Source organism: Dromiciops gliroides, chromosome 1 (assembly GCF_019393635.1).
Source record: "Dromiciops gliroides isolate mDroGli1 chromosome 1, mDroGli1.pri, whole genome shotgun sequence".
NCBI lineage: Eukaryota > Metazoa > Chordata > Mammalia > Microbiotheria > Microbiotheriidae > Dromiciops > Dromiciops gliroides.
In genome coordinates, this window is record NC_057861.1 from 387,409,932 (window position 1) to 387,437,603 (window position 27,672).

General features: G+C 39.7%; 1 protein-coding gene across 1 annotated transcript; it reads left to right on the forward strand.

Moving 5' to 3' along the window:
- Window positions 1-482: 482 nt before the first annotated feature.
- LOC122735058 (serpin B6-like) lies at window positions 483-27,672 on the forward strand. The gene is made up of 7 exons (XM_043976311.1): window positions 483-571; window positions 6,575-6,750; window positions 9,491-9,628; window positions 11,327-11,444; window positions 14,830-14,972; window positions 23,424-23,579; window positions 27,079-27,672. The coding sequence occupies exons 2-7, from the start codon at window positions 6,583-6,585 to the stop codon at window positions 27,478-27,480; spliced, it is 1,125 nt and encodes a 374-aa protein (XP_043832246.1). The 5' UTR covers window positions 483-571; window positions 6,575-6,582; the 3' UTR covers window positions 27,481-27,672.

Below are 27,672 nucleotides of genomic sequence, written 5' to 3' on the forward strand. Positions count from 1 at the left end.
CTTGCAAAGTTTCTTAAACTCTGCAACAAAAGCTGCCCTCTCCGTGTGGTGCCTTCAGATAAGGGACAGAAGCTGTGTTGGCTGCTAGCCAGTCCCAGCTAGTCTATGGTCAGTCCAGGTGTTCTGCAGCCGACCTCCACTCTCCTAGGCACATCATATAAAGCACCGCGCTTGTGTTATCTCTTTTATTCCTCATTGGGGGGGGGGGGCTCAGAGGTGAAGGCTAAAGCAGGCGTTATTATTATACAGATTTTATAGATCAGGAAATTGAGGTTCAAAGAGTGACTTGTTGGTGTCCACTCAGCGAATAAGCCAAGTGGGATTTGGACCCACGTCTTCTAGTAGTAAGGGAAGGGTTCTTTTCTATCACACCACCCTGGATTTGGGGCACAGAATCAACATCCGCCCCTCTGACTCAGCCTCCCTCTGACCTAGCACGAAGTACTCCACTTCCTTCCCTCCACCTCTCACGCCAAAAAGAGCAGCAGCATCTGCAGGGACTAAGGCAATAGCCTGAGGGATAAAGTAGACAATAGCAGCGGAGGCGGCAGCAGCAGCAGCAACACTCCCGGTATAGTATAGGGGAGACTTAATCACTTGGTTCTCACACCTGGACATCTGCTTGGAGGCTCTGTAGCTGTCCTGGGTGGAGGAAGGGAGGGGCTGGGCTATGCATTGAGTTGAGAGGGAGAGAGGGAGGGAAAGAAGTCTGAGCAGGGAGTACAGGCAAAACAGAGAGAGGATCAACTGAAGCAGGGTGGTCTGTAGGATTATTGCCTTAGGAATCATCTTCCTCCCTGCTCAGCATGATGGCTGTAGATGGCCACCCATTGTGTCTATATATTACTGTCAAAAAAGTTTGGGGAGGAAGCCAGGGGTTTTGCTTACTTTGAGGTTTTCATTTATTTGCTTAGTTGGCTGTGGTTAGATTGAAATGCATGTTATTTGACTTTGGAAACTTTTTGGTTTCATATGATTTTTGAGAGTAAAGTATAATTTTTAGGGACCTTAAATATTAGGCCAGAGATGAGGGCAAGAAGAGAACATTTGGAAAATGGACCCTCTAAAGTTCTCCTCCTCACCTGAGTTCTGTCACTTCAGTAGAGTGGTACTTCTGTGTGGCCCAAAGTAGACTGGACCTCCCTGGCATTACAGGATATGACCCTGGCACATCATAGGGCTTTCCTGTGGATGGATGAAGAATCAAATTTTATCTGTTTGGACACAGTGGACAAAGTTAGAAGCATTGAATTTTACAATTGCAGATTTGGAAATCTCAGTTTCAAATAACTTTCTAATCAAAAAATATGTTTAAAGTAGACTTGGTTGCCTTGAAGGAATGGGAAATGATAATCAATCTCTCTCTCTCTCTCTCTCTCTCTCTCTCTCTCTCTCTCTCTCTCTCTCTCTCTCTCATCCCCATTTTACATTTTACATTTTAGGAAACTAAGGTTAAGTGACTTGTTCCGGGTCACACAGCTAGTAAGTGTCTGAGGTCAGATTTGAACTTGGGTCTTCCTGACTCCAGGCCCAGCACTGCTGTCTTACAAGTCCTGGGTGGTTCTGGAAATCTTTATTTAGAGGCTTTCTGACTACTTCTTGGATATGTTCTAAAGAGGATTCCAATTTGAGTACAGGCTTACTTCTGTGGCACTTTTCAATTCTGAGATTCTTTGAGTGCCTTGGGGACTTCTCATGCTCCTGTCCTATTTAATATTCTTATCAATTTCTTGTATATCTGCTTTGATGGTACATGCCAACATTTTTATGATTCTGTGATTCCAGACAAGAGAAGTGGAATTCCCAAAGAATTTACTGTTTTTCCGATTCACCAAACCTAGCAGGATGAAATGTAACAGTTAAGTGTAAAATACTGCACTTGACTTTGTTATTTGGGCTTTTTTTTTAATGTTTTAGTATAAGCATGAGACTATGAGTGTGGAACACTGATTTAATGCTGACCTTGTTTGATAGGTTGGTTAATTTCACTGAATTTTTCTTTTTTTATTCTTTATCACAAAAAATGAGTCTCTGGGAAGGAGGGAGGGAATAATTTGTTGCAAAAATGAAGATGATGTTAAAAACCAAAGTTCCATAAAAAGTTTTTAAAAGTTGTAGGAAGTATACTTTCAAAAAGACATAGTCATCTCAGTGAATTTAAAACTTTTCTTCAGGAGCCAGCTAGGTGGTACAGTAGATAAAGCATCGGCCCTGGATTCAGGAGGACCTGAGTTCAAATCCAGTCTCAGACATTTGACACTACCTGTGTGACCCTGGACAAGCAACTTAATCCTCATTGCCCCGCCCCCCCCAAAAAAACAAAGCAAAACAACTTTTCTTCCTTAGTAAAGAGTGAGTTTTCTGAGAAACAAACAGAAACTGAATGAAAACTTGTTAAGGATATTATGGGATGGATTTTTGCTCTGGCCTAGGTTGAACTGGATTACCTCTAAGATTTTGTGATTCTATGACTACAGGTTATGGAAGCATGGAATGGGACAAAATAATATCCCCAAAATGCAGGAATTTGTAAGTCAAACAAGAATCAGTGCAGGAATTCAAGATTAAGTGGTCTGGTCCTCATGGACCTGGAATCCTACTACCAAAGAGGCTTAAATTCCGAGTTGCAGTAGGCTAAGAAAAGTCAACTGTATTAAGTATGGCCCCAATAGTGTGAGCTACCAGAATTTAGGTGCTACCAGGCTGGCTAAGCATATATCATCTCCTTTCCCAAGTTAGATTTAGTGAGACTCAAGATCCAGGGTGAGGGAGAGACAGACAGACAGACACAGAAACAGAGAGAGACAGACACAGAGACAGAGATGGAGGAAGGGGGGAAGGGGGAAGGGAGGGGAGGTGGAAGGAGAAACCACCAGGACCAGTCAGTCTGCTTATTCTACACTGCCTCCTTGTTTGATCCATAAGTTTCCACATTTCTGGATTCTTACTTTGTCTCATTCTAAATAGGCTGTAGCCACAGAATCACTAGTAGGTTAACATTAGTTCTATCCTTAGGTAGGGAGCTAGTTTTCATCATCTGGTTTTTTTCTAGAATAACATCTGGACCCAATCTCCCTGAGGGCCAAAAAGCTTTAATATTAAATGCCATCTTTAGATGGTATGTTTTAAGGATTTTATCAAATCTAGTTTTGGTTGTCAGTCAGTACCTGAGTTACATGGGTTGGTATTTGATCATAAAGGTGGGTGGCTGGTAAGGGTATTTGAATTGAAATAAAATTATCTAACAATGTAGCAGATTTGATCAGGGTGGAAGTATGTGGGTAGCAAAGACCAGAGGGTTGGGGTAGGGGTTGTGATAGTGTTGGGAGAGGCAGTGGTGATGCAGGGGTCAGATTATAGGACCATAAGAATATGTATGTATGTATGCATGCATGCATGTGTATATATTTATGCCTGTGTATATGTATCTCATTATAATAGATAATTTTTAGTTTTGATCTCAGTAAATCTAATCTGACAGGTAGAAACATAACTCTCTCTTCATTGTTCAAAGCATTTCATCTTGGGTTGGAAGACGCAGTCATTTCTCAGCTCATTAGCATTGCAGAGATAATTGACTTTCTCCTAGCATAATATCTGATACTCACTTTGTCAGACACAGGTAATGAGTTTTCCAGAAACTTATCAGTATAGTCTTATAAAACCAAAATACTTTAAACATTCAGTAAAAAGAACAGGTAATGTCTATGTACAGAAATAAAGGCTTGTTCCCTAACACAAATGTTTCTGATTAATTTTGTATGATAGCTATATAAATCAGTTGATATGTCTCAGAATGCATGTAAATTTCCTTAAGGGAACTAATGGAAAAGTAGCATTCAGAAATTTAATGTTTTCTTTATGCTACAGTAAAGCCCCTTATCAAGGCAATGGATGGTGAGTCAAGATGCCTACTTATATAGACCATAAATCATAATCTGTACCCATTGGTGATTTTGGTGTGGTAGCTGTGTGACATTGTACATCGGACTTCCCCTCTGTGAGCTCTCTTTCTCATCAGTAAAATGTGGGAGCTGATCTGTTCTGAGGGCTAACATTTTATGACTGTGATCTCATCTAGCAAGATTGTATCCCATCCACCAATCCTAACATCCTTTCTTGATGTTGTTGACTTTTCTTAATCCTAAAAGAAATGTGTCTCTTTTTCCCTTTTCATTACCATAGCCCCTCTCCCTATGCCAATTAGCCATCTGGGATTGTTTTTTTCAATGTCTTTTCTTCTTAATTCTTTATTTTTTTTATCTAAAAAGAGGTAACTGAGCCAAACATTCTTTGTTGTAGCTACATGAGTCATATATTTATTTTTAAAATGTTTAAGCCATAAATTGAAAACATGAATGCAGAGGTTGCTAGAAATTATTTGTATGACTAATACTTGTGCAATGTATGACTTTCACATTGTACTGTTTGTTAAAAGGCTCCATAACAGAATTCATTATCTTCCTTTTTCTTTTCAATCCACCCCTCTGCCTAATTTCCCCTTTTTCTGTTCAGATTATCAACATCTCTCCAGTAACCTAGGTTCTCAACTTTAGAGGCGTCATATCTTCCTCACTCTCCCTCATCCCACATATCCAATCTGTTGACGAGTCTTGCCCATTTTACCATTCCAATATGTATTTTATCCATCCTTTTCTCTCCATTTAGATAGCCACAATCCTAGTTCAGGTCTTTATCGCCTCTTACCTGTACTATTACAGTAGTCTCCTAATTGGTATCACTGTCTCAAATTTCTCTTCACTCCATCTGCACCACATTTGCCAAAGGGGCATAGCAGAGGTCTGACTAGCTCACTGCCCCAACTCTAGACTTAGTATAGACAAAGATTGGGCCCATGGACTTATCGATTTTCACTTCTGAAGCAGAACAGGGAAACAGTGATGATGCTGTATTCCTTGTCCTTTCACCAGCAAGAAGCTGCTCAACTAATCAATCAACAAGCATCATCTAATATAAACCAGGCACTGTGCTAGACACACAGGATGCAAAGATAGAAATTTAATAATCCTTGACCTCAATGAGCTTACATTCTATCAGGGAAATGGGGAGATATTGTGTCTCTATATATGATCTCTCTCTCTTTCCATATGTGTGTGTGTGTGTATGTGTATGTATGTGTACGTGTATATGTATATACACACACATATATTCCTTTTCGTTGTTGTTCATTCATTTTCAGTTGTGTCTAAGTCTTCATGACCCAATTTGGGATTTTCTTGGCAAAGGTACTGGAGTGGTTTTCGTTTCTTTCTCCAACTCATTCTATAGATGAGAAACTGAGATAAACAGGGTTAAGTGACTTGCCCAGGGTTACACAGCTAGGAAGTGTCTGAGGCCAGATTTGAACTCAAAAAGGGGAGCATTCCTGACTTCAGGCCTGGCATTCCATCCCCTGTGCCACTAATACACATACACACACACACACACACACACACACAAATATATACACACTGTATAGGTGGCTCCCTATCACCTGTAGGATCAAATTCAATCTCCTCTATTTAGTATCTAAAACTCTTCTCCACCTGACTCCAACCTACCTTTCTAACCAGATAGAGAGATAGATATAGCAATCATTGCCTTTCACAGACTTTACAATCTGGTCAAACTTGGCATCTTGCAATGCTGCATATATCACACTACACTTATAGCCTTTCTGCCTTCCTGCAGATTGTCTCTCATCCATAGGGTAAACTCCCTTCTCACCTTGGCTACTCTTAGCATCCCTAATTTCCTTCAAAGCTTAGCTCAAGTACCACTTTCTAGGAGGCCTTTCTCCATCTCTGTTTCTCTGTCTGTCTGTCTGTCTGTCTGTCTCTCTCTCTCTGTCTCTCTGTCTTTCTGTCTTTCTCTCTCTCTGGGATAATTTAACTTTCACCTTTGCACCCCTAGTTTCTAGCACAGTGCCTGGCACATAATAGGTGATTAATAAATACTTATTGATTGAAGTGGTTGAGCAGCTGCTTACTGGTCAAAGGACAGAGCACCTGCTCCCTGTTCAGCCCCAGACTGAAAGTCTGTCAGGACATGGGGCCAATCTCTGTCGAGGCACTAACGTGACTTCATTAGTCTAACAGGCCAGTGGAATCCTCTTTAGGGCACTTTCCTGTTACCTGTTAAAAAGTGCTCCTTGTGGGAGGCGGAGCCAAGTGGGAGAGAGAAGCCAGGAAGTTGCCTGAGCTCTCCCAAGTTTCCCTCAAAAACAACATTAAAAAGTACTCCTTAAGAGACAGCTAGGTGGTGCAGTGGATAAAGCACCGGCCCTGGATTCAGGAGTACCTGAGTTCAAATCAGGCCTCAGACACTTGACACTTACTAGCTGTGTGACCCTGGGCAAGTCACTTAACCCCCCTTGCCCTGCAGAAAGAAAGAAAGAAAGAAAGAAAGAAAGAAAGAAAGAAAGAAAGAAAGAAAGAAAGAAAGAAAGAAAGAAAGAAAGAAAGAAAGAAAGAAAGAAAGAAAAAGAAAAGCCAAATGGGGCCATGAAGAGTTGGACAAGACTGAAGAAGAACATCAACAACTATGTAACATGACCTCTTGTGATCTTTTCCAGGTTCCATTATGGATTGCCTCTCTGAAGCAAATGGACTCTTTGCCATTAACCTTCTGAAGAAATTGAGTGCAAAAGATAACTCACAAAATGTGGTTTTTTCTCCCCTGAGCATCTCATCTGCCCTTGGCATGCTTTTCCTAGGGGCCAAGGGAAACACAGCAGCCCAGATTGTAAAGGTATGTCTCTTCATAACAAAAGAAGATATAAGATAACTGGATTTCTTTTTTTTCATTTCTGACTGATCATATTTTTTAAAAGAAACCATTATTTGGTGTCCTTTCCTGCCCAGTGACCTTGAAGGCTTGGAGATGATCAGAAAAGGTTTGTCATTAAAAAATCAGTACTGGGGGCAGCTAGGTGGCACAGTGGATAAAGCACTGGCCCTGGATTCAGGCGTACCTGAGTTCAAATCTGGCCTCAGACACTTGACACTTACTCGCTGTGTGACCCTGGGCAAGTCACTTAACCCCCAATGCCCCCCCCAAAACAAAACAAAATCAGTACTGCATGACTAGGGACCACCTTTTTCTTCTGGCTTTATAAGAGATAAGTATATTTACATGTATACAAGGCATTTTTCCCTTTAATTTCATGAATTTAAGAAACATTTCAAATTTCTAGCAAGCTCTGATGGGAAAGAAAGATAGGGAAAACAAAATATGAATTGGAAACAACAGAAAGTAGAAGTGGGAGCACCTATGAGTAAACTATTGCAATATATCCAGGCACGTTGTAATGGGAATAGAAAAGAGGGGACAGATACAAGTGAGATGATAGAAACAGAGTCAAAAGGATGTGGTAGTCAAAGTACTATGATAGATAAAGAAGAGAAAACAGAGAGTAGGTAAATGGTGGTGCTACTCACGTAAATAATGAAGTCATAAGACTGAACAAAATTGGATGTTAACTTTTCTCCTATAGTTCTTTAGAAGCAACTATTCTGCCTCGGAAAGGGCCACTTGCCTTGTGCCAATTTAACTCCCTAAAGGCCAATTCCCTCACTCCTGTGCAAAGATCAAATTGGCCATTTGGAATAGTCCAGGATCCATTGTCTTGTTCATTGTTTTATTGCCCTGTGGTGCCTCCTCAGAAATATGGTGCTAATTCTTTGTCACAGGCAAGGTCTCTCCTGTGCTCTCTCTTCTATCATTAGGTTGATCTCCTACTGACCATACCTTGACCTTTAGAGAGTCTCCTTTTGGGGCCCCGTAATCTCTCATCAATTACCTCTAATTCCCTCCCCAACTTAATCCAACAACGGCCATCCAATTAGCATGTCCCTCATTGTAGTACACCAACCCTCAGAATGTTATTTCAGAATTCTAACATATGGGCACCAGTCTATCTCAAAAGTGGCCCCTCAGGCTCTCCACTTGGCACCCCTAAAAAGAGTTTGTACACATGTTTAATATGAAATCTCATCTTTCCTCATTCAGCTATCTCAGGACTCTAAAAATTTTCCATATCAATTTATTAATCTAGGCACTCAACAAAACAATAAGTCAAACCCTGGTTTATAATCTTTGCCAATTTCTGAGGTGCAAATGTTCACATTGCTCCAGCTCACCATTTTATATCACATGATCTAGGCTTGACACCTGATTTACTCCTTTTTTTTTTTTTTTGGTGAGGCAATTGGGGTTGTGACTTGCCCAGGGTCACACAGCTAGTAAGTGTCAAGTGTCTGAGGCCAGATTTGAACTCAGGTCCTCCTGACTCCAGGGCTGGTGCCTGTACCACCTAGATGCCCCCTGATTTACCCTTGTAGCCATTCCCTAATTGGCCTGAATTATTCAAAATCTAAAAGATAGACACACATACATGTAAGTATATGTAAATATGCACACATACATATATACATAGAAATATATAATCATGTATAATATGTATATATAAAGTCCTATTGTATATGCAGATATACACACATATATAGTTTAAATATATATATTTATGTGTATGTATTTGTTGTTCAAAGTAGTTGGCAGGAATCTATCTTGTACCTGACTCCATTTCTTATTTTCAACTCTTAACACCCTGGGCTGGTTCAGTGACAACTGCTGAGAGTCCTGAGATAACTGGATGAGGAAAGGTGAGATTTCATATCAAACATGTGTACAAACTCTTTTTTGGGGTGCCTAGAGCCTGACGGGCCACTTTTGAGAAAGACTGGTACCCTTAACTTTTCTCTTTAGCTAAAGGCTGATAGAGAGGTAGAAGAAAAGATTGAGTTGCACAGATAGATATCTCTGGAATCTGGCCTTCCCCTCTCCAAAAAAAAAAAAAGACTGTAGTTTCTACCTTGAGGAAAATAGGAGAAGGGCCATGGCTGGGTGCTTACTCTTTTCTTCACTTATCTCCAAGAAGAGTATCAGTCTAGAACCATATTTCTCTGCCCTCCCAAACATCGATTGTGGTCTTGTCTGGGAGTACAAATCTTCATTCTTAAGGGAAGTTCCTTCCCTGGTTGTTCTTGAGTAAGATGGTAGGCAGCTTAGTTTACACCCACCAGCTTAACTCCTCCCCACCAAACATTGGTTATACAAGGGACTATCACAGACAGTAAAATCCCATTTATCCAAGGAAGTAGAAATTGTACAAGTTCTACAGATTAGAATATGCCAGAAAATATATAAACATGAATGAGCTTTCTAGATGGGGGCTAGCCAAGACCCCAGCTCAAACCGAGAGAAAGGGTCTGATCTCCAAGGAGGTCCTTTCGAGAAGTCTCTAGGCAAGCCAGATGTAAATCTAGCATGAAGTAAGTCCTCTCATTTATAAAATAAACCAACTCATCCCTTTTGATTTGAAGGAGATGCTTTGGTATTCAGTCACAAGGTTTGCTGTCAGCAGATGATTCTTTAGAGGCTGAAGGTCAGTGCTGATGAGGATTTTTGTTTGTTTCCCCTTTCTTAATAGGTACTTCCTTTAAGCAGAGGTGGGGACATCCATAGGGATCTTCAGGTGCTTCTCACTGAAGTAAACAAATCTAGTACCCAGCACTCACTGAAAACTGCCAACAAGCTCTTTGGAGAAAAGACCTACAATTTCCTCTCAGTAAGTTAAACTGATTAAGTGATAAGGAAAGGAAGTAAAAATAGGTTGTGGGGAGGAAGGGTAAAAGGCCCTGAATAATATGAGCATCCTGGTAACATTTTTTTGGGGGGGGGCAATGGGGGTTAAGTGACTTGCCCAAGGTCACGCAGCTATTAAGTGTCAAGTGTCTGAGGCCGGATTTGAACTTGGGTCCTCCTGAATTCAAGGCCAGTGCTTTATCCACTGCGCCACCTAGCTGCCCCCGGGTAACATTTTACATAAACTAAATATGCTATAATTTAAAATTGTGTTGCCAATATTATTCAAAATTGTTTAGGTTTCATTTCTCAAATATATAAAGAACTTTGTCAAATTGTAAGAATATGAGTCATGCCCAGATTGATGAATGGTCAAGGGATATGAACAGGCAGTTTTTTTATGAAGAAATAAAAACTATATATAATCATGAGGGGAAATGCTCTAAATCATTATTGATTAGAGAAATGCAAATTCAAACAACTTTGAGATATCATCTTATACCTATCTGATTGTCTAAAATGATAGAAGCCCTATACAACCTATGTCAGACTGCTTTCCATCTTGGTAAGAAGGGAGGGGGGGAGAAAAGAAAAATTTGGAACTAAAAATCCAGTGTAAACAAATGTTGAAAACTATCCTTTTATGTAATATGTAACTGGAAAATAATAAAATTAAATAAAAAAAAATAAAGGGACATATGAAGAAAAAAAAGAATAAAAGAAATTATAGATGCCCTTCTGTTGGAGGATGGCTAAATTAACTGTGTGTATATAATTATGATAGAATACTACTGTGTTATAAGAAATGGTGAGTTGGTTGATTTAGGAAAAACATGGAGACTTAGACCAATGAAGGAAGATGCTATCCACCTCCAGGGAAAGAACAGACAAATAGAAGTATGCATAGTATGGTCTTCCATACATATATATATGTTTATAGATATGGTTGTACATGTGTGCTTATGCATACACAGATCTATATTAAACATGGATATACATGGATATGTATATACACATACATGTTTAATTGTTGCTTTCTCTAGGTCAGGATGGGGGAAGGAAGAGAGGGAGAAAAATAAAATTTAAAGTGCACAGCAGATAGCAAAAGAAAACCTATAAGGAAGAAAAGATGGGTAGCTTTGAAAATAATGTTTAGTATTTATTATATACGTTTTCTTGAAATTGAAATTTATTATTTTATATTGAATCCTTTCATATGCTCTTCTGTGTTCATTGAAAGTTTGTTTACTTTTTTCTCTCATTTTGCATTTAAGTTCAAAATGAGTAAAAATTTTAAAAAGAGGGGCAGCTAGGTGGAGCAGTGGATAGAGCACCAGCCCTGGAGTCAGGAGTACCTGAGTTCAAATCCAGCCTCTGACACTTAACACTTACTAGCTGTGTGACCCTGGGCAAGTCACTTAACCCCAATTGCCACACTAAAAAAAATTTTTTAAATAAAATTAAAATTAAAAAAGAAAAAAGTCATTTCCAAGGTACATTGTATCTCTTTATGACTGTATATGGCCTATCCATCTCTGTACACACTGTATTATTTCCAATGAGGGCCTAGAACGTGAACTAATTTGCTTTCCTAAAAGTGTGCAATCATTTTCAGTCTTAATATGTGTTACAGGCTCTGTTTGGTAAATGGAGGTATTGCTTTATGTTCTTCTCTTCGTAGACGTTTAAAGAAGCTTGCCAAAATTTCTACAGTGCGGAGTTGGGAGAACTTTCCTTTGCTAAGGCTCCAGAGGAGTCCAGAAAGCATATAAATGCTTGGATAGCGGAGAAGACTGAAGGTCATAAATTGTATTTGTTTGTAAAATGTCAACCATCTCAGTAATATTGCTGTGAAAGTGGTTAGAGAGACTGGTTGCCCCTTTCAGATAGAGCTATGAGGTGCAGCCAAATATTCATCACATCCCTGGGAGATCCAAGAAATATAGCATAGTGTAAAACAAAAGAAAGACAAAAACAAACAAAAATCTGAACTTGTGAACAGGAGAGACCTGATGCAAAGGCTGCCTGTGACGCTTACTGGCTATATGACCATGGGCAAATCATTTAACTACTCTGAGTAACAGTTTTCTCTTCTGTAAAACAGTAGTTTTTTTGTTCAGTCATTTTCAGTCATGTCTGACTCTTCAGGACCCTATTTGGGGTTTTCTTGGCAATGATGACAGAATAGTTTGCCATATCCTTCTCTAGTTCATTTTCTACATGAGGAAACTGAGGCAAAAGGGTTAAGTGACTTGCCCACAGTCATACAGCTAGCAAATGTCTGAGTCTAGATTTTAACTCAAGAAGATGAGTCTTCCTGATTCCAAGCCCAGTGCCACCTAGCTCCTCCATAACAGTGGTAATACCTTGCTGGGTTGTTTTTAAGCGATGCAGTGGGCTATGGTGGAAGGAACATTAACTCTGAAATGAGAGAATGTATTTTTTTTTTGGCGGGGCAATGAGGGTTAAGTGACTTGCCCAGGGTCACACAGCTAGTAAGTTTCAAGTGTCTGAGGCTGGCTTTGAACTCAGGTCCTCCAGAATCCAGGGCCGGTGCTTTATCCACTGCGCCACCTAGCTGTCCCCTGAGAGAATGTATTTTTAAATATTGACCCTGTAACTAGTGATGTCACTTTCCCTTCCTCTGTGAAATGAGGAGGGGTGATTAGATGACCTCTAGGATTCCTTCTGGATCTAAAGATATTATCCTATGATCCAATGGCATAATTTATACGAAGAGCTTTGTAAATCATAGGATTGTATATAATTGTTGAATATTACTTATCAGTTGAGCAGCACCACAGAGATAGCAGGTATGTCAACCAGTCTCATTCATGCCCCACATTTTTATGGGTTGGTTGGGCTGCTTGAGGATGGATTTCTCTCCAGCGATCTCTTTGACTCCTCTCTCAGGAGGGTGATGTTCCTCTCAAATCAGGCATTTGAAGATGGGGGGAAATGGTAGATGCTAGGTCTGTCCCCATCATTACTCTTACCACTACTGATGCATTGCCTAGAACAAAGATTCAGGGGGGCAGTGTCTGTGTGTGTGTGTATGTGTGTGTATGTGAGATGGACACTTTTGGCAATCTGGAAAAGTTTATACACTACTCAGAATAGTGTTTTTAAATTCATATAATAAAATGTGTAATTTTATAGAGAAAACCAATGTTATTTATATATACATATATATATATATATACATATATATATAATGTGCGTGTGTAAAAGCAAATACAACAACTGAGGATTAAGGACCCTTGACCTAGAAACCTAGAAGAACTCTGTTATAGGTAATCTTTCTAACCTAGGAAGTTAGAAAGAAAAAAGGGAAGGAAGGAAGAAAAAACAATAACTCTCTTCAGTCACTCTGAGCTCCCAACCAGAAATCCCCCTATGGCAAAATATTACAATTCTAGAAGTTTCTTTTTAAATTCTTTTTAAACTGTTTCTCCTTTTAAGAGGCTTCCCAGGGTTTACCCCCTCAGATTCATTTGAACAGTGACACACAGATTGGCATTGTAGATGCTAACACCTTTTATCACAATTTCTGGCTTAGGAGACAAAAAAATGTAAATGCAGAAAGGTAGACAAACTTTAGGCCTGGAGGAAGGGAGAGAGTCAAAAAAAGTAGGGAAAGAAATCAAGAATCACCAACTCTAGTCTGTACCAGATCCCAGCAACATAAGCTCCATGTCTGCTTGATGATTTTATCATATTGCTTCAGCCTCTAAGGTCCTGGCACCTACCCTTCATGGCTGCTGCCACTCTCAACTGCTCCAGATTCCAGAATGCATGACAAGTTCTCTTCCTAAGCATCCTTTAGGATGGTAGGGGGAAGATTAGAGGTTATACCAGCCCTCTCCACCTGACTCAAAGTCATGGCAAAACTTCTATACAACTAGTAGTCATTCTCTAGCAACCCATCTCCTTGGGTGATGCCTCCTTCATATGGCTATTGATAATATCTGTTTTGCTCTTTTTTCACATTCATCTGAGTTGACAAGTTTTGAATCCCAACTCTTTTTCCCTTTGAGTGTACGTGGCCATGGGCAATGCATTTAATAACTATAAGCCTCAGTTTACCCATCTGTAACCCAATAAGTTTGTGCTAAATAGCCTGTTTTCTTTCAGTATCAGATCTTACGATGTATTAAATGACTGATTAACAAAAACTCAGAAGAGAGCAATTTATAAATCAGAATATTAATTTATTAAATTGATAACTGGTTTCTTGATAGTGCTGTATATACTTTGGTAAATTCAAGCTCTTTTGGTGTCCTTTGCCTTGGCTCCATAGATGCCACCAGACTCCTTTTATTACCTTGGACATACTACAATTCAACAGACCATAGCTTTTCTTCCATTAATTACATTTCTTTTCTTTTCTTTTTTTTTGTGGGGCAGTGAGGGTTAAATGACTTGCCCAGGATCACACAGCTAGTAAGTGTCAAGTGTCTGAGGCCGGTGTTGAACTCAGGTCCTCCTGAATCCAGGGCCAGTACCTTATCCACTGTGCCACCTAACTGTCCCCCATTAATTACATTTCAGCCTTTGTGCTGAAATTTGAGAGATAACCCAGTACTTTGATTTTTAGGGAGTCCCACAGTCTCATCACGAGCATATTTTCGAATCATCTCTTAGCACAAATTTCTTTTGTACCTGATTAATCTCTTTGGGGCCCTTGTCTTCTCAATGTTGGTCGGAAGGTATAAGTCATCTCATTATATCTAAATAATAATGACTGAATTATATTTTATGTATGCTAATGTGTATTTTTAATTATCAAAAATATTTTATTCTCATTGGATATTATACTAGCAACTGTCTTTTTATACCTTGTCACCTGTGATTTATCAGTCCATGCGTCACTAGAGCATTGGAAGTCCTAAGCTGCTTCCAGAGCAGGGCCCTCAGAGGAACCTGTGAATTCTCAATCAATCCACAAGTATTTGTTAATCTTCTACTATCTGACAGGCCTTTTGCTAGGTACAAAGGTTATAATAACAAAATGAAAATAATCCTTGCCTTGAAGGGATATTTGATAAATGAAGAATTTTTATCAGGCTTTGACTCCAACATTGCTGAACTTGGATTGCTGACCCTGAATTGAAGAGGATGTCTGTTTTGTAAAAAGTACTTTTTTCAAACATTGATTCAATTATTTTTCTGTTTTTTCTAAAGGTAAAATAGCAGAGATGTTGCCTACCTCTTCAGTTGGTCCACTGACTAGACTGGTGCTTGTGGATGGCATTTACTTCAAAGGGAAGTGGAATGAACAGTTTAAGGATAACTATACAAGAGAGATGTTTTTTAAAACCAGAAAGGTAGGGGAAATGTTTCAGCCTGATTGTTGGCACAAATGAATAACATAGGAAAATAAAGTATAGACCTTTTTAGGGCTCTGTGTCTTCTGATTCCCAATATCTTGTGACCTCTGATATAAAAATACCTGAGAGATGGGGCGGCTAGGTGGCACAGTGGATAAATCACTGGCCCTGGATTCAGGAGTACCTGAGTTCAAATCTGGCCTCAGACACTTAACATTTACTAGCTGTGTGACCCTGGGCAAGTCACTTAACCCCAATTGCCTCACTAAAAAAAAATGCCTGAGAGAATAAGGCAGAGTCCAGGTGTTTAGTCATGATATCGATGAATCAACACCATGGGCTCATCATGACTTTCTCTAATCTCTGTGTCCAAGACATTGGGCAAGCAGCTTATAGCACAGGTTAGCCCACAAAGTTTCCCCCAAGTACATACACAATGCAGGCAAACACAGAAAAACACTGGAAAACCACTCAGGAACACAACAATGGAGGCTTGTACCACAACACGGTAGTCTAATGCCTTACTATCTCTGCCTCCTTCCAAGAGAGTCAGTTCTTCAGTGGCCATGGAGTGGTGTAACCTATATACACCTGCTCATCAGTTTTTCTTCTCCTTTGTTGTTATTGGCTATTTGTATCAATTCTGAGGTTGAGATAAGGTTTGGTACAGCATCAGTGGTATTGCCCACAGTTGTTCCCTTGGCATCCCCATACATCAACCTCCCTGACTCTCTTCCCGTGCTAATGATATCCTTCCTTCTAGGACCTGTCACTCTTTCTTCCTCCCTTTGCTTTTTGGGGGAACATTATGTTCCTGTCTCTCTGCATATTGCAAGTAAGAACTGTTTCATCCATGTAATAATGTTTACATCTCTGTCTTTCAGAGTTATTGCTTGAACAATTTCCTTCAGAAAAATCTATCTCTGCTTGTTAAGCTGGCTAGGCATGGTCTACTACTTTCTTTTTTGTTTGTTTGTTTTTTTGGTGAGGCAGTTGGGGCTAAGTGACTTGCCCAGGGTCACACAGCTAGTAAGTATTAAGTGTCTGAGGCCGGATTTGAACTCAGGTCCTTCTAAATCCAGGGCCAGTGCTCTATCCACTATGCAACCTAGCTGCCCCAGTCTACTGCCTTCTTATTGGTCAGTTATTCTGTATAAGTGAGGAGAGGTCTCATCTCATTGTTTTCTTTTCTGCCTTTATTCCTTTTTTTTAAATGTATTTATTTATTTAGAATTTCCCCCAAGTTACATGTAAAAAAATTCAATTTTTAGGGGGCATCTAGGTGGCCTTATCCCTCCTCCTCCAAAGTGTTTTGCTTTTTACCGCCCCCTCCCCCAATCTGCCCTGCCTTCCTTCACCTCTCCCCCCTTATCCCCTTCCCCTCCCACGTTCCCAAAGGGCAAGATGTGTTACTATACCCACTTGAGTGTGTATGTTATACCTTCTTTGAACCAATTGTGACAAGAGTAAGGCTCACTCACTCCCCTGTTCCTTCCCCATCTTCCCCTCCACTCCATAAGCTTTTTATTGTTTCTTTTATGTGAGCTACTTTACCACCCTCCACCTCTCCCTTTCCCTTTCTTCCAGTGCATTCCTCTTACCCCTTAACTTTATTTTAAAGATGTAATCATGGGGCAGCTAGGTGACACAGTGGACAAAGTACCAGCCCTGGACCCAGGAGACCCTGAGCCCAATTCTGGTCTCAGACATAAACCACCCCACCCTGCCTGCCCCACAAAAAAAAAAAAAAAGGATAAACAAAAAATAAATGCTTTTCAGATATCATCCCTTCATATTCAATTCAAACCTGTGCGCTCTAAGTATATTCCTTTCAGCTGCTCTAATACTGAGAAAGTTCTTATGAGTTAGAAGTATCATCTTCCCATGTAGGAAAGCAAACAGTTTAATCTTTTAACATCCCTCCTGATTTCGCTTTCCTGTTTACTTTTTTATGCTTCTTTGGGGTCTTATATTTGAAAGTCAAATTTTCTATTGAGCTCAGGTCTTTTCATCATGAATGCCTGAAAGTCTTCTTTTTCACTGAAGTCCCATTTTTCTCCCTCAAAGATTATACTCAGTTTTGCTGGATAGGCAAATCTTGGTTGTAATTCCCGTTCCTGTGCCCTCTGATATATCATATACCATACACCCCAATCCTTTAATGTAGAAGCTCCTAGATCTTGTGCTATCCTGACTGTAACTCCACAGTACTTAAATTGTTACTTTCTAGCTGGTTGCAATATTTTATCCTTGACCTGGGATCTCTGGAATTTGGTTATAACATTCCTGGAAGTTTTCCATTTGGGGATCTTTTTCATGAGGTGATTGGTGGATTTTTTCAATTTCCATTTTGCCTTCTGCTTCTAGAATATCAGGGGAAATTTTCCCTGAAAATTTCTTGGAAGATGATGTCTAAGATCTTTTTCTGATCACGGTTTTCAGGTAGTCAGTCCAGTGATTTTCAAATTATTTCTCCTGGATCTATTTTCCAGGTCAGCTGTTTTTCCAAGGAGATATTTCATATTTCCCTCTATTTTTTATTCATTTGTGTTTTTATTTCTCATAAAGTCATTAGCTTCTACTTGCCCTATCCTAATTCTTTTCTTGTTTATTTTGTTTTTGTTTTGTTTGGTGAGGCAATTGGGGTTAAGTGACTTGCCCAGGGTCACACAGCTAGTAAGTGTCAAGTGTCTGAGGCTGGATTTGAACTCAGGTCCTCCTGAATCCAGGGCCAGTGCTCTATTCACTGCACCACCTAGCTGCCCCTCTATTCTAATTCTTAAGCAATGCTTTTCTTCAGAGAGCTTTTTTACCTCCTTTTCCATTTGGCCAATTTGGCTTTTTTGACTTTTTTTCATGACCTTCCTGCATCACTCTCATTTCTCTTTCCATTTTTTCCTCTACCTCTTACTTTTCCCTATACGTCTCTTACTTTGTCTTCAAAGTCTTTTTTGAGTGCTTCCATGGCCTGAGACGAATTCATATTTTTCTTGGAATCTTTGGATGTAGGAGCTTTGACTTTGTTATCTTCTTCTGAGGGTGTATTTTGATCTACCTTGTCACCAAAGAAACTTTCAATGGTCTGCTGCGTTTTCTGCCTGCTCATCTTGCCTGCCTATTTCTTGGCTTTTAACTCCTTCTTAAAGTGGGGCACTGCTTCCAGAACACACTGTCTCAAGCTATAGGGGGTCCCAGGTGGTACAATTTAAGGAGAGGCTTGTTCTCAGCCCACCTGGCCTGTAAATAACCATGGGCCCACTTGCTCTTTAACCCAGAAGCAGAAATCTGATTGAAATCTGATTCTCTGTGGTCGCAAGCTTGGCATGCCTGTGTCCCTCCTCCACTGAGCTTCTGCCACTCAAGTCCACTTTCTGAGCAACATAGAAGCTCTCTGTCTCTACTCCATCAGAGACCCTACTATTTCCCCCTGGCCAACCACTGGACCCCCTCACCTGTCTGTGAGGTGAGTTCCAGAAGTAGTCACGCCTCTCTCACCCTAGTACAGCAGACCTTCCCTGTTGCCTTTTTAAGCCATCTTTGGCTGGAAAATTATCTCACTCTGTTCTTTTGTGGATTATGCTGATCCAGGAATTGTCTAATAGCATTTTTTAAGGTATGTGGACAGATTGTGTCAGGAGCTCTGAAAGTTATAGCCTTTCCTCTGCCATCTTAGCTCCTCCACCCCCAATCCTTTTTTTTGCAGGGCAATGAGGGTTAAGTGACTTGCCCAGGGTCACACAGCTAGTAAGTGTCAAGTGTCTGAAGCCAGATTTGAACTCAGGTCCTCTTGAATCCAGGGCTGGTGCTTTATTCACTGCCCCACCTAGCTTCCCGCCCCACCCCCCATTCCTTTTTGCTTGCAGATTTTGCTGCCCACATTTTTTTCTGAAGAGATACATTCTTCTAGGGGTCACTACCATAATTTTCTATACTTCTATTGGATCTTCGGAGTCTATGTAACAGTCTCCTGAACTGCTAGAACTCTGTATTTAATGATTTTATAGACCAGGAGATTCTCCTTATCTGTTCACAGCTTCTTGTACTGAATGTCTCCAAAGGGAAGAGGAAAAAAATTAGGACCCATACTGCTTCCTGACATCATTTTGCAGCAGAAGGTATTTGGGCAGAGTGGCGTGTATTACACACTTATTTCTCTACACCTGCTCTGTGAGAGGCACATTTCCCTGATCTCAAATTGAAGTATACATAATGGAGCCTTCCCCATTGAGCTTAGGGACCAATAATAATGTCCCTGGTTGGTTAAGTATGGCCATGCCATGAGAGTCTGAGGTCTCCACTTGCCTATATTGGTCTAGTCCCAATGCCTTCTCCAAGACATATCAATTACCATTGCCAGACCACTGAAGCACTGGAAGAAAAAAAGGCTATGATGAGCCAGATATTGCCAACCCAGAGAAGCCTGCTGAACTCCACTTGTGTAAGCTCAGAAATCTCCCACCTCCTCAGTGGTTCTACACTCCACTCTATCTAGATGCTACTCCCTCTACCTGTACAGTTAAATATAGTCTTGCATAAGTGGTCAAATTGGAAATAGGAATGGGTCTTTTTTAAAATGCTTTACATACTTCCACCCTGCAGCAAGTGTAGATTTATTGTATGATAAGGAAAATGGAAGCAAAATGTTAGGATCTCTTTTTTCAAAGTGTTTCAGGGGGTAGAGCCAAAATGGCAGAGGAAAGGCAGTGACTTGCCTGAGCTTTCCCTAAGACCCCTCTAAGTACCTTCAAATAATGCCATAAGACAATTCCTAGAGCAGCAAAACCCACAAAAGGACAGGGTAAATTTTCTAGTCAAAGGCAACTTAGAAGATGGACAGGAAAGATCTGTTGTACCAGAGTGAGAGTGATGTGCAGCCCAGTGCAGGCAGCACCAGCACAGACCCAGCCCCAGAGAACCAGCATTCAGGAGCTGCTGAATCAGCTGTGGCAGCAGCTGCTTCTGTAACTCAGCCCACAGATGGTGAGAGGATTGAGCAATTGGCCAGAGGGAGATTACAGGTGTCTCTTTGCTGGTGCTGAGGTGGAACTCTGTTGTTTTGCCCATAGTTGGATCCAGGTCACAGTCTTGAGTGACTGTCCCAGGCAGGGGAGGAGCACAAGCACACCAGAGCTTGCAGGCACAGTGAAGCAGGATTCTCTTCCAGGTTCCAAGGCATAGAAGCAGGCCTATGGTTGCTTGCAGATCAGAGCACAGACCAGGAGAGTAGTGAACATACCTCTCCTTAAATCATATCACAGTGGAAGAACTAAGGACTTACAAATTCCTAGAAGTATCTCAGAGGACCACTGCTCAAACTCCCTGAAGCCTGGGTCAGTGCACCCTCCACCCTGGAAGCAGCGTCCCACTTTAACAAAGAGTTAAAAGTCAAGAAATAGGCTGGGAAAATGAGCAAACAGAAAAAAATTGACCCTAGAAAGTTTCTATGGTGACAAGGAAGATCAAAATATACCCTCAGAAAAAGATAACAAAGTCAAAGCTCCTACATTCAAAGCTTCCAAGAAAAATATGAATTGGCATCAGGTCATGGAAGTGATCAAAAAGAACTTTGAAAATAAAGTAAGAGAGGTAGAGGAAAAAACAGAAAGAGAAATGAGAGTGATGGAAGAAAATCATGAAAAAGAAGTCAACAGCTTGAAAAGCTGAATTGTCCAAATGGAAAAGGAGGTACAAAAGCTCTCTGAAGAAAATAATTCCTTAAAAATTAGGATTGAGCACATGGAAGCTAATAACTTTGTGAGGAATCAAGAAACAATTAAGCAAAACCAAAAGAATGAAATAATAGAAGGCAATGTGAAATATCTCATTGGAAAAGCAACTGACCTGGAAAATAGATTAGGAGAGATGATTTGAAAATCATTGGAGTACTTGAAAACCATGATAAAAAAAAAAAGAAAATCCGGGGGCGGCTCCGTGGCGCAGTGGATAAAGCACCGGCCCTGGATTCAGGAGTACCTGAGTTCAAATCTGGCCTCAGACACTTGACACTTACTAGCTGTGTGACCCTGAGCAAGTCACTTAACCCCCATTGCCCCGCAAAAAAAAAAAAGAAAAAATCCTAGACATCAACTTTCATGAAATTGCCAGGGAAAATTGCCCATATATTCTAAAAGCAGAAGGTAAAATAGAAATTGAAAGAATCCATCAATCACCTGCTGAAAGAGATTCCAAAATGAAAACTTCCAGGAATATTATAGCCAAATTTCAGAGATCCCAGGTCAAGGAGATGATAATGCAAGCAGCCAGAAAAAAACAATTCAAGTATTGTGGAGCCACAGTCAGGATAACATAAGATCTAGCAGCTTCTATGTTTAAGGATCAGAGGGCTTAGAATATGATATTCCAGAGGGCAAGGGAACTAGGATTATAACCAAGAATCACCTACCCAGCAAAACTGATTATAATCTCTTGGGGGGGAAATGGGAATTCAATGAAAGAGAAGACTTTCAGGCATTTTTGTCTTGATGAAAAGACCTGAGCTGAATAGAAAATTTAACTTTCAAATACAAGACCCTAGAGAAGCATAAAAAGGTAAAGAGGAAAAAGAAATCATAAGGGATATTAAAAGGTTAAACTGTTTACATTCCTGCATGAGAAGGTTATACTTGTAACTCATAAGAATGTTCTCATTATTAGGGCAGCTGGGTGGCATATATTTAGATAGAGGACACAGATGTGAGTTGAATATGAAGGGATGTGTATCTTTAAAAAATAAAATTAAGGGGTGAGAGGAATGCACTGGGAGAAAGGGAAAGGGAGAGATGAAATGGGGTAAAGTATCTCACATAAAACCCCCCAAAAAAGCTTATACAGTAGAGGGGAAGATGGGGAGTGAGTGAACCTTACTCTCATTAGAATTGGCTCAAAGAGGAAATAACATAGACATTCAATTGGGTATAGTAATATCCCTTACCCTGAAGGAAAGTAGGAGAGGAAGGAGATAAAGGGGAGGGGTGAAAGAAGGGAGGTCAGATTGGAGGAGGTGAAAGAAGATAGAAAATAGAGTAAATGTCATGGGGAAAGAATAGGATGGAGAGAAATACAGTTAACAATAGTAACTGTGAAAAAAATTGAAGCAAGTTTTTCTGACAGGCCTCAGTTCTCAGAGCTATTTCCCAATTAATAGATGATCAAAAGATATAAAGTTTTCAGACGAAATAATCAAGGGTATTTATAGCCATATGAAAAAAATATTCTAACTCACTATTGATTGGAGAGATGCAGGTCAAAACAATTTTGGGATACTACCTCATACCTACTGGATTGGATAATAGGACAGCAGAGGAAAATGGCAAATGTTGTAGGGGATATGGGGAAAATGAAACATGAATACACTCTTGGTAAATTTGTAAACTGATTCAAACATTCTGTAAAGCAATTTGGATCTATGCCCAAAGGGCTATAAAACCATGTATACTCTTTGACTTAGTAATACCACTACTCATTTGGTATCCAAAAAGAACTTAAAAAAAAAAGTTGAACTGGAATTTCAGGAGATGTCCATCAATTGGAGAATAACTGAACAAATTGTGGGATGATATTATAATGGAACACAATTGTGTTATAAGAAATGATGAGCAGGATGCTATCAAAAAAAACCTGTAAAGACTTAACATGAGCTGATGGAAAGTGAAATGTACTATATAGAAAATAACAGCAATATTGTAAGATGAACTGCTGTGAATGACTTAGTTATTTTCAGCAATACAATGATCCAAGTCAACTCTGAGGGACTTATGAAAAATGCAATCCATCTCCAGAGAAAAAACTGATGATGTCTGAATACAGATTGAACCATACTTTTTTTAGTTCCTTTTTCTAAGTTTTTTTGTCTGTTTTCTTTCACAACTTGACTAATATGGAAATGTTTTACATGACTACCCATGTATAACTTATACCGAATCGCTTGAGTTGTTAAGGGGGGATGGGGAGGGTGGGAGAAAGAGAAATTTGGAACACAAAGTTTTAAAAATCAACATTAAAATTTGTTTTTACATGTAATTTCAGAAAAATAAAATTCTAAATTAAAAATTTTTGGGAAAAGTGTTTCATATTTATTCAAATAGGTATTATAGCAAATGGGGGATGATGTTGTGCTTCTTTTGTTTTGTCAAATGGGGAAAACCCTGACTTTCTGTTATGGAAAGCAAAGATTGTTCCATGTAACTTTATTCAATCAAGAAATCTCTACCATATAGCAGTAGCCTAATTTCTGGAAGCTGAGGTAGTGGTTATCTTTTTATTTTCTTTTTTAACTGAAGACTCTTTTAAGCGGGTATTAATTGATGTCATTTTTGCTGAAGAAGACACAGAAATGATCATTCCTTTGTATGCATCATAAAGATTTAAGTCAAATGCATCTTTTCAGTAGGATTTATTAGCACCTTTAATAGGCTTATGTTAATGTTATGCTCACCTTTTCCCCACCAGAATGAGAAAAAAACAGTGCAGATGATGTTTAAAGAAGGAATATTCCAAATGGCCTACATAAAGGAAGTGTCCACCAAAATCCTGGAGCTCCCTTATAAGGGTGAGGAGCTGAGTATGGTCATCATGCTTCCTGATGAAAGCATTGATCTAAATAAGGTAAGTTAATGATCCCAAGATGAAATGACATAACCTTTAATATTATTATGTTATATTACTTCTAATTCCTCTTCTTCTGCTTCTGCTGCTTCTGGCAGGGCAATGAGGGTTAAGTGACTTGCCCAGGGTCACATAGCTAGTGTCAAGTGTCTGAGGATTTGAACTCAGGTCCTCCTGAATCCAGAGCTGGTGCTTTATCTACTGAGCTGTCTAGCTGCCCCCTGTTACATTGCTCCTTTTTGGGGGGGATGAGGCAATTGGGGGTAAGTGACTTGCCCAGGGTCACACAGCTAGTAAGTGTTAAGTGTCTGAGGCCGAATTTGAACTCAGGTCCTCCTGAATCCAGGGCCGGTGCTCTATCCTGTTACATTGCTCCTTGAGGCACATCTGACCCATTTGAGAATTTATTATAGACTAGAAACTAGAAAACCTGGATTCTAATCATGACACTATTTTTCTTTAAATCTCAGTTTCCTCATTGGATTCAAAGAATCTGTGTTTAAATTCTGGCTCTGGCACTTGCTAATGTAATCCTGGTCACTTGGCCTCTCTAAGCTTCAATTTTCTCATTTGTGAAATGAAGGGGGTAGGCTAGATAACTTATAAATCCTCTCCTACTTCTAAATCTATGGTTCTATGGCTGTCATAATCCATCAGGTCAACAAAGCAGAGTCAAGAAACAGCATTGCCACTGGAAAACAGAATGCATAATGCCACTGGCCTATTGGGTTTGAGGATAAGAATTTAGGTATCCTAAAAGTCAGGTTTGAAAGCCAAGAGAATTTTCAGGGTTTTATGGGAATTCTTTGAAAAAAATAAATATAATCAAAATGTTGTTCCCGGAATCAGCCACTCCTCTTTGTATTACTTCTCAGAAATATTCAACCATCCTTTCTTCTTTCTATAATAAGGAATCAATCAATAACAAGAATGTATTAAGTGCCTACTTCATGCCACGTGATATGACTGACATGAGATACAAAGAACGAAAAAAAGCCAACATTTCTACAGTAATTTAAGGTTGCAAAGCACTTTACATAGGTTATCTCATTTGATCCTCAAAAGAACCCTGTGAAGTAAGTGCTGATATTCTTCCCAGTTTGCAGATGAGAAAACTGAGGCTGAGAAAATTTAAATGACTTGCCCAAGATCACGTTTGAGGAAAGGATTTAGACTTAGGTCTCTAAGAACTGTGCCACCTACCTGCTAAACAGCAAGCAAAGCACAATAGTAGGGTTTCTTTTTTTTTTTTCTTTTTTTTTGGTGAGGCAATTGGGGTTAAGTGACTTGCCCAGGGTCACATAGCTAGTAAATGTCAAGTTTCTGAGGCCGGATTTGAACTCAGGTCCTCCTGAATCCAGGGCCGGTGCTCTATCCACTGCACCACCTAGCTGCCCCTAATAGTAGGGTTTCTTTACCTGAGAACTTCATCTGGGAATTCCTTACTATGAACTTTATTTTTAGATAGATAGATAAATAGATAAGAAAAAAGCATTTATTACATACCTACTATGTTCCAGGAATTGTCCTAAGCACTTTACAAGTATTATCTCATTCAATTTGAACAATAATCCTGGGAAGTACAAACTATTATTATCCTTATTTTGTTCAGTCGTTTTCAGTCATGTCTAACTCCTCATGGCCCCATTTGGGGTTTTCTTGGCAAAGATACTAGAATGATTTACCATTTCCTTCTCCAGCTCATTTTACAGATGAGGAACTGAGGCAAAGTTAAGTGACTTGTCCAGGGTCATACAGTGAGTGAACTCTGGCAGATGAGTCTTCTTGACTCCAGGCCTGGTGCTCTATCCACTGCACCACTTACCTGCTCCCATTTTACAACTGAGAAAACTGGGGCAAAAAAACTATTATGTGGCTTGCCCAGAGTCATTCAGCTAGTAAAATCTGAGACTGGATTTCTAGGCCCAGTGCTCTATCCACTACTCTGTCTATAAGTAGATACTAGTTAAATAACTGCGTCAATATAATTTAATTTTTAATTCAATTTTAATTTAAATTAAATTAAAATAAAATTATATTTAATTCTATTTAATTAAAATGGAATCTTTTAATTCTCTGTATTTCATTTTATGCATTTAATAATACAGTTCTGAGAAGGAGTCCATGAATTTCATCAGACTACCAAAGGGTTCCATAATACAAACAAGAATAAGAATCCATTGAGCTATAACCTCACTCCAGCAAAGTTCCTTATTTTCAGCTATACCTTGATTTGCCTCCCTTCTAGTAATCATGGTGTTATGGTGCTAAATTTTCTTCATCTCTTCAAATGATTTTCCTCTAATGCCAACATGAACAATGTATGACAATATTTTAAATTTGATACTTTAAAATTTTTTTATTTTACTTTTTCAGTTTACAAAAGTCTGTTTTCTCTCCCCTTTACTTCCTTCACACAAAGCCCTTGTAACAAATACAGTATTAAACAAAACAAATTCCTGTGTTGGCCATGTCCAAATATCTCTATCTGCATCTCTCTACATATAATTCTGCACCCAAAGTCTACCACTTCTCTTTGAGGATGTAGGGGTAGCATGCTGCATTACAGATCCTCTGGTCATTGCAGTCTTATACCTTTCAAAGTCAATTTATTTTAAATGTTATGGTATAAATTCTCCTCTTGATTCTGTTCACTTCTCTCTTCATCTGTTCATATGAGTCTTCCAAGGTTTTTCTGAAACTCTTTTTCATTTCTTACAGCATAGTAGTTGTAGTCAGTATTTTTGCAACACAAAAGAGCATCAGGGTGTTCCAACTCTCATTTTGGAGACAAGGCAGCATGGTGTATTAGAAAGAGTGCTAGGTGGTGGCGGCTAGGTGGCGCAGTGGATAAAGCACCGGCCCTGGATTTAGGAGGACCAGGGTTCAAATCCGTCCTCAGACACTTGACACTTACTAGCTGTGTGACACTGGGCAAGTCACTTAACCCCCATTGCCCCGCAAAAAAAAAAAAAATAGAAAGAGTTCTAGGGGCAGCTAGATGGTGCAGTGGACAAAGCACCAGCCCTGGATTTAGGAGGACCAGGGTTCAAATCCGGGCTCAGACACTTGAGACTTACTAGCTGTGTGACCCTGGGCAAGTCACTTAACTCTCGTTGCCCTGCAAAAAGAAAAAAGAAAGAAAGAGTACTAAATTTAGTCACTGGACCTGAGTTTAAATCCCAATTCTCTGTCTTACTACCTGTGTGACCTTCAGCAAACAACTTCTCTTAGCTTCAGTTTCCTCATCTATAAAGTGGGAGGGGTTTGAACAATAGGCCTCCAATATTCCTTCCAGTTCTAGATCTATGTGATCCTATGATCACTATCTTGCTTTCCCCAAAGTGATTCCCTACTTCCCAGGGCTAGACTAGTTGAGTCTTCAAGGTGTCACTGACCTTCATGAGGACCGAGCTGAGGGACAGTCAGTTATGGGGGCAGCATGCGTGTAACTGGCTATTTTAACAGCACCTTATGACTTTCAACCATTGTCTTCCAGATAGAAGCAGAATTGACCTATGAGAAATTTGTAGCCTGGACAAGACCAGACATGATGAAGACAACAGAAATGGGAGTGTTTCTCCCCAGATTTAAACTAGCAGAGCATTATGACATGGAATCTCTTCTTCGAAGTTTTGGAATCCTGGATGCTTTTGAAGGAGGCAAGGCTGACTTTTCTGGAATGTCAGGTCAAGGGGGCCTGGTTTTGTCCAAGCTCCTGCACAAATCCTATGTGGAAATTGATGAAGAAGGTGCTGAGGAAGAAGATGCTGCAATATTCCGAGTGCCCCTATGTGGAAAAGTTCTGCCAAACTTCATCTCTGATCATCCCTTCCTCTTCTTTATCCGGCACAACAAAACCAAAAACATCCTCTTCTGTGGCAAATTTTCTTCTCCATGAAGACATGTAATTAGTTTGCTTATAGTGTATTTACTTTTGCTGCTTCTCTGTATTTTCCCCTAAGGTTGAATAATCATATCTCGCATCCAAAGTAATGTCCTTAATGCAGCATGCAAAACAGGAACAGCAATTATGCTTCTTTTTTATATTCCCTCCATTACCTAGCATATAATTGCATTCAGTAATATCTTT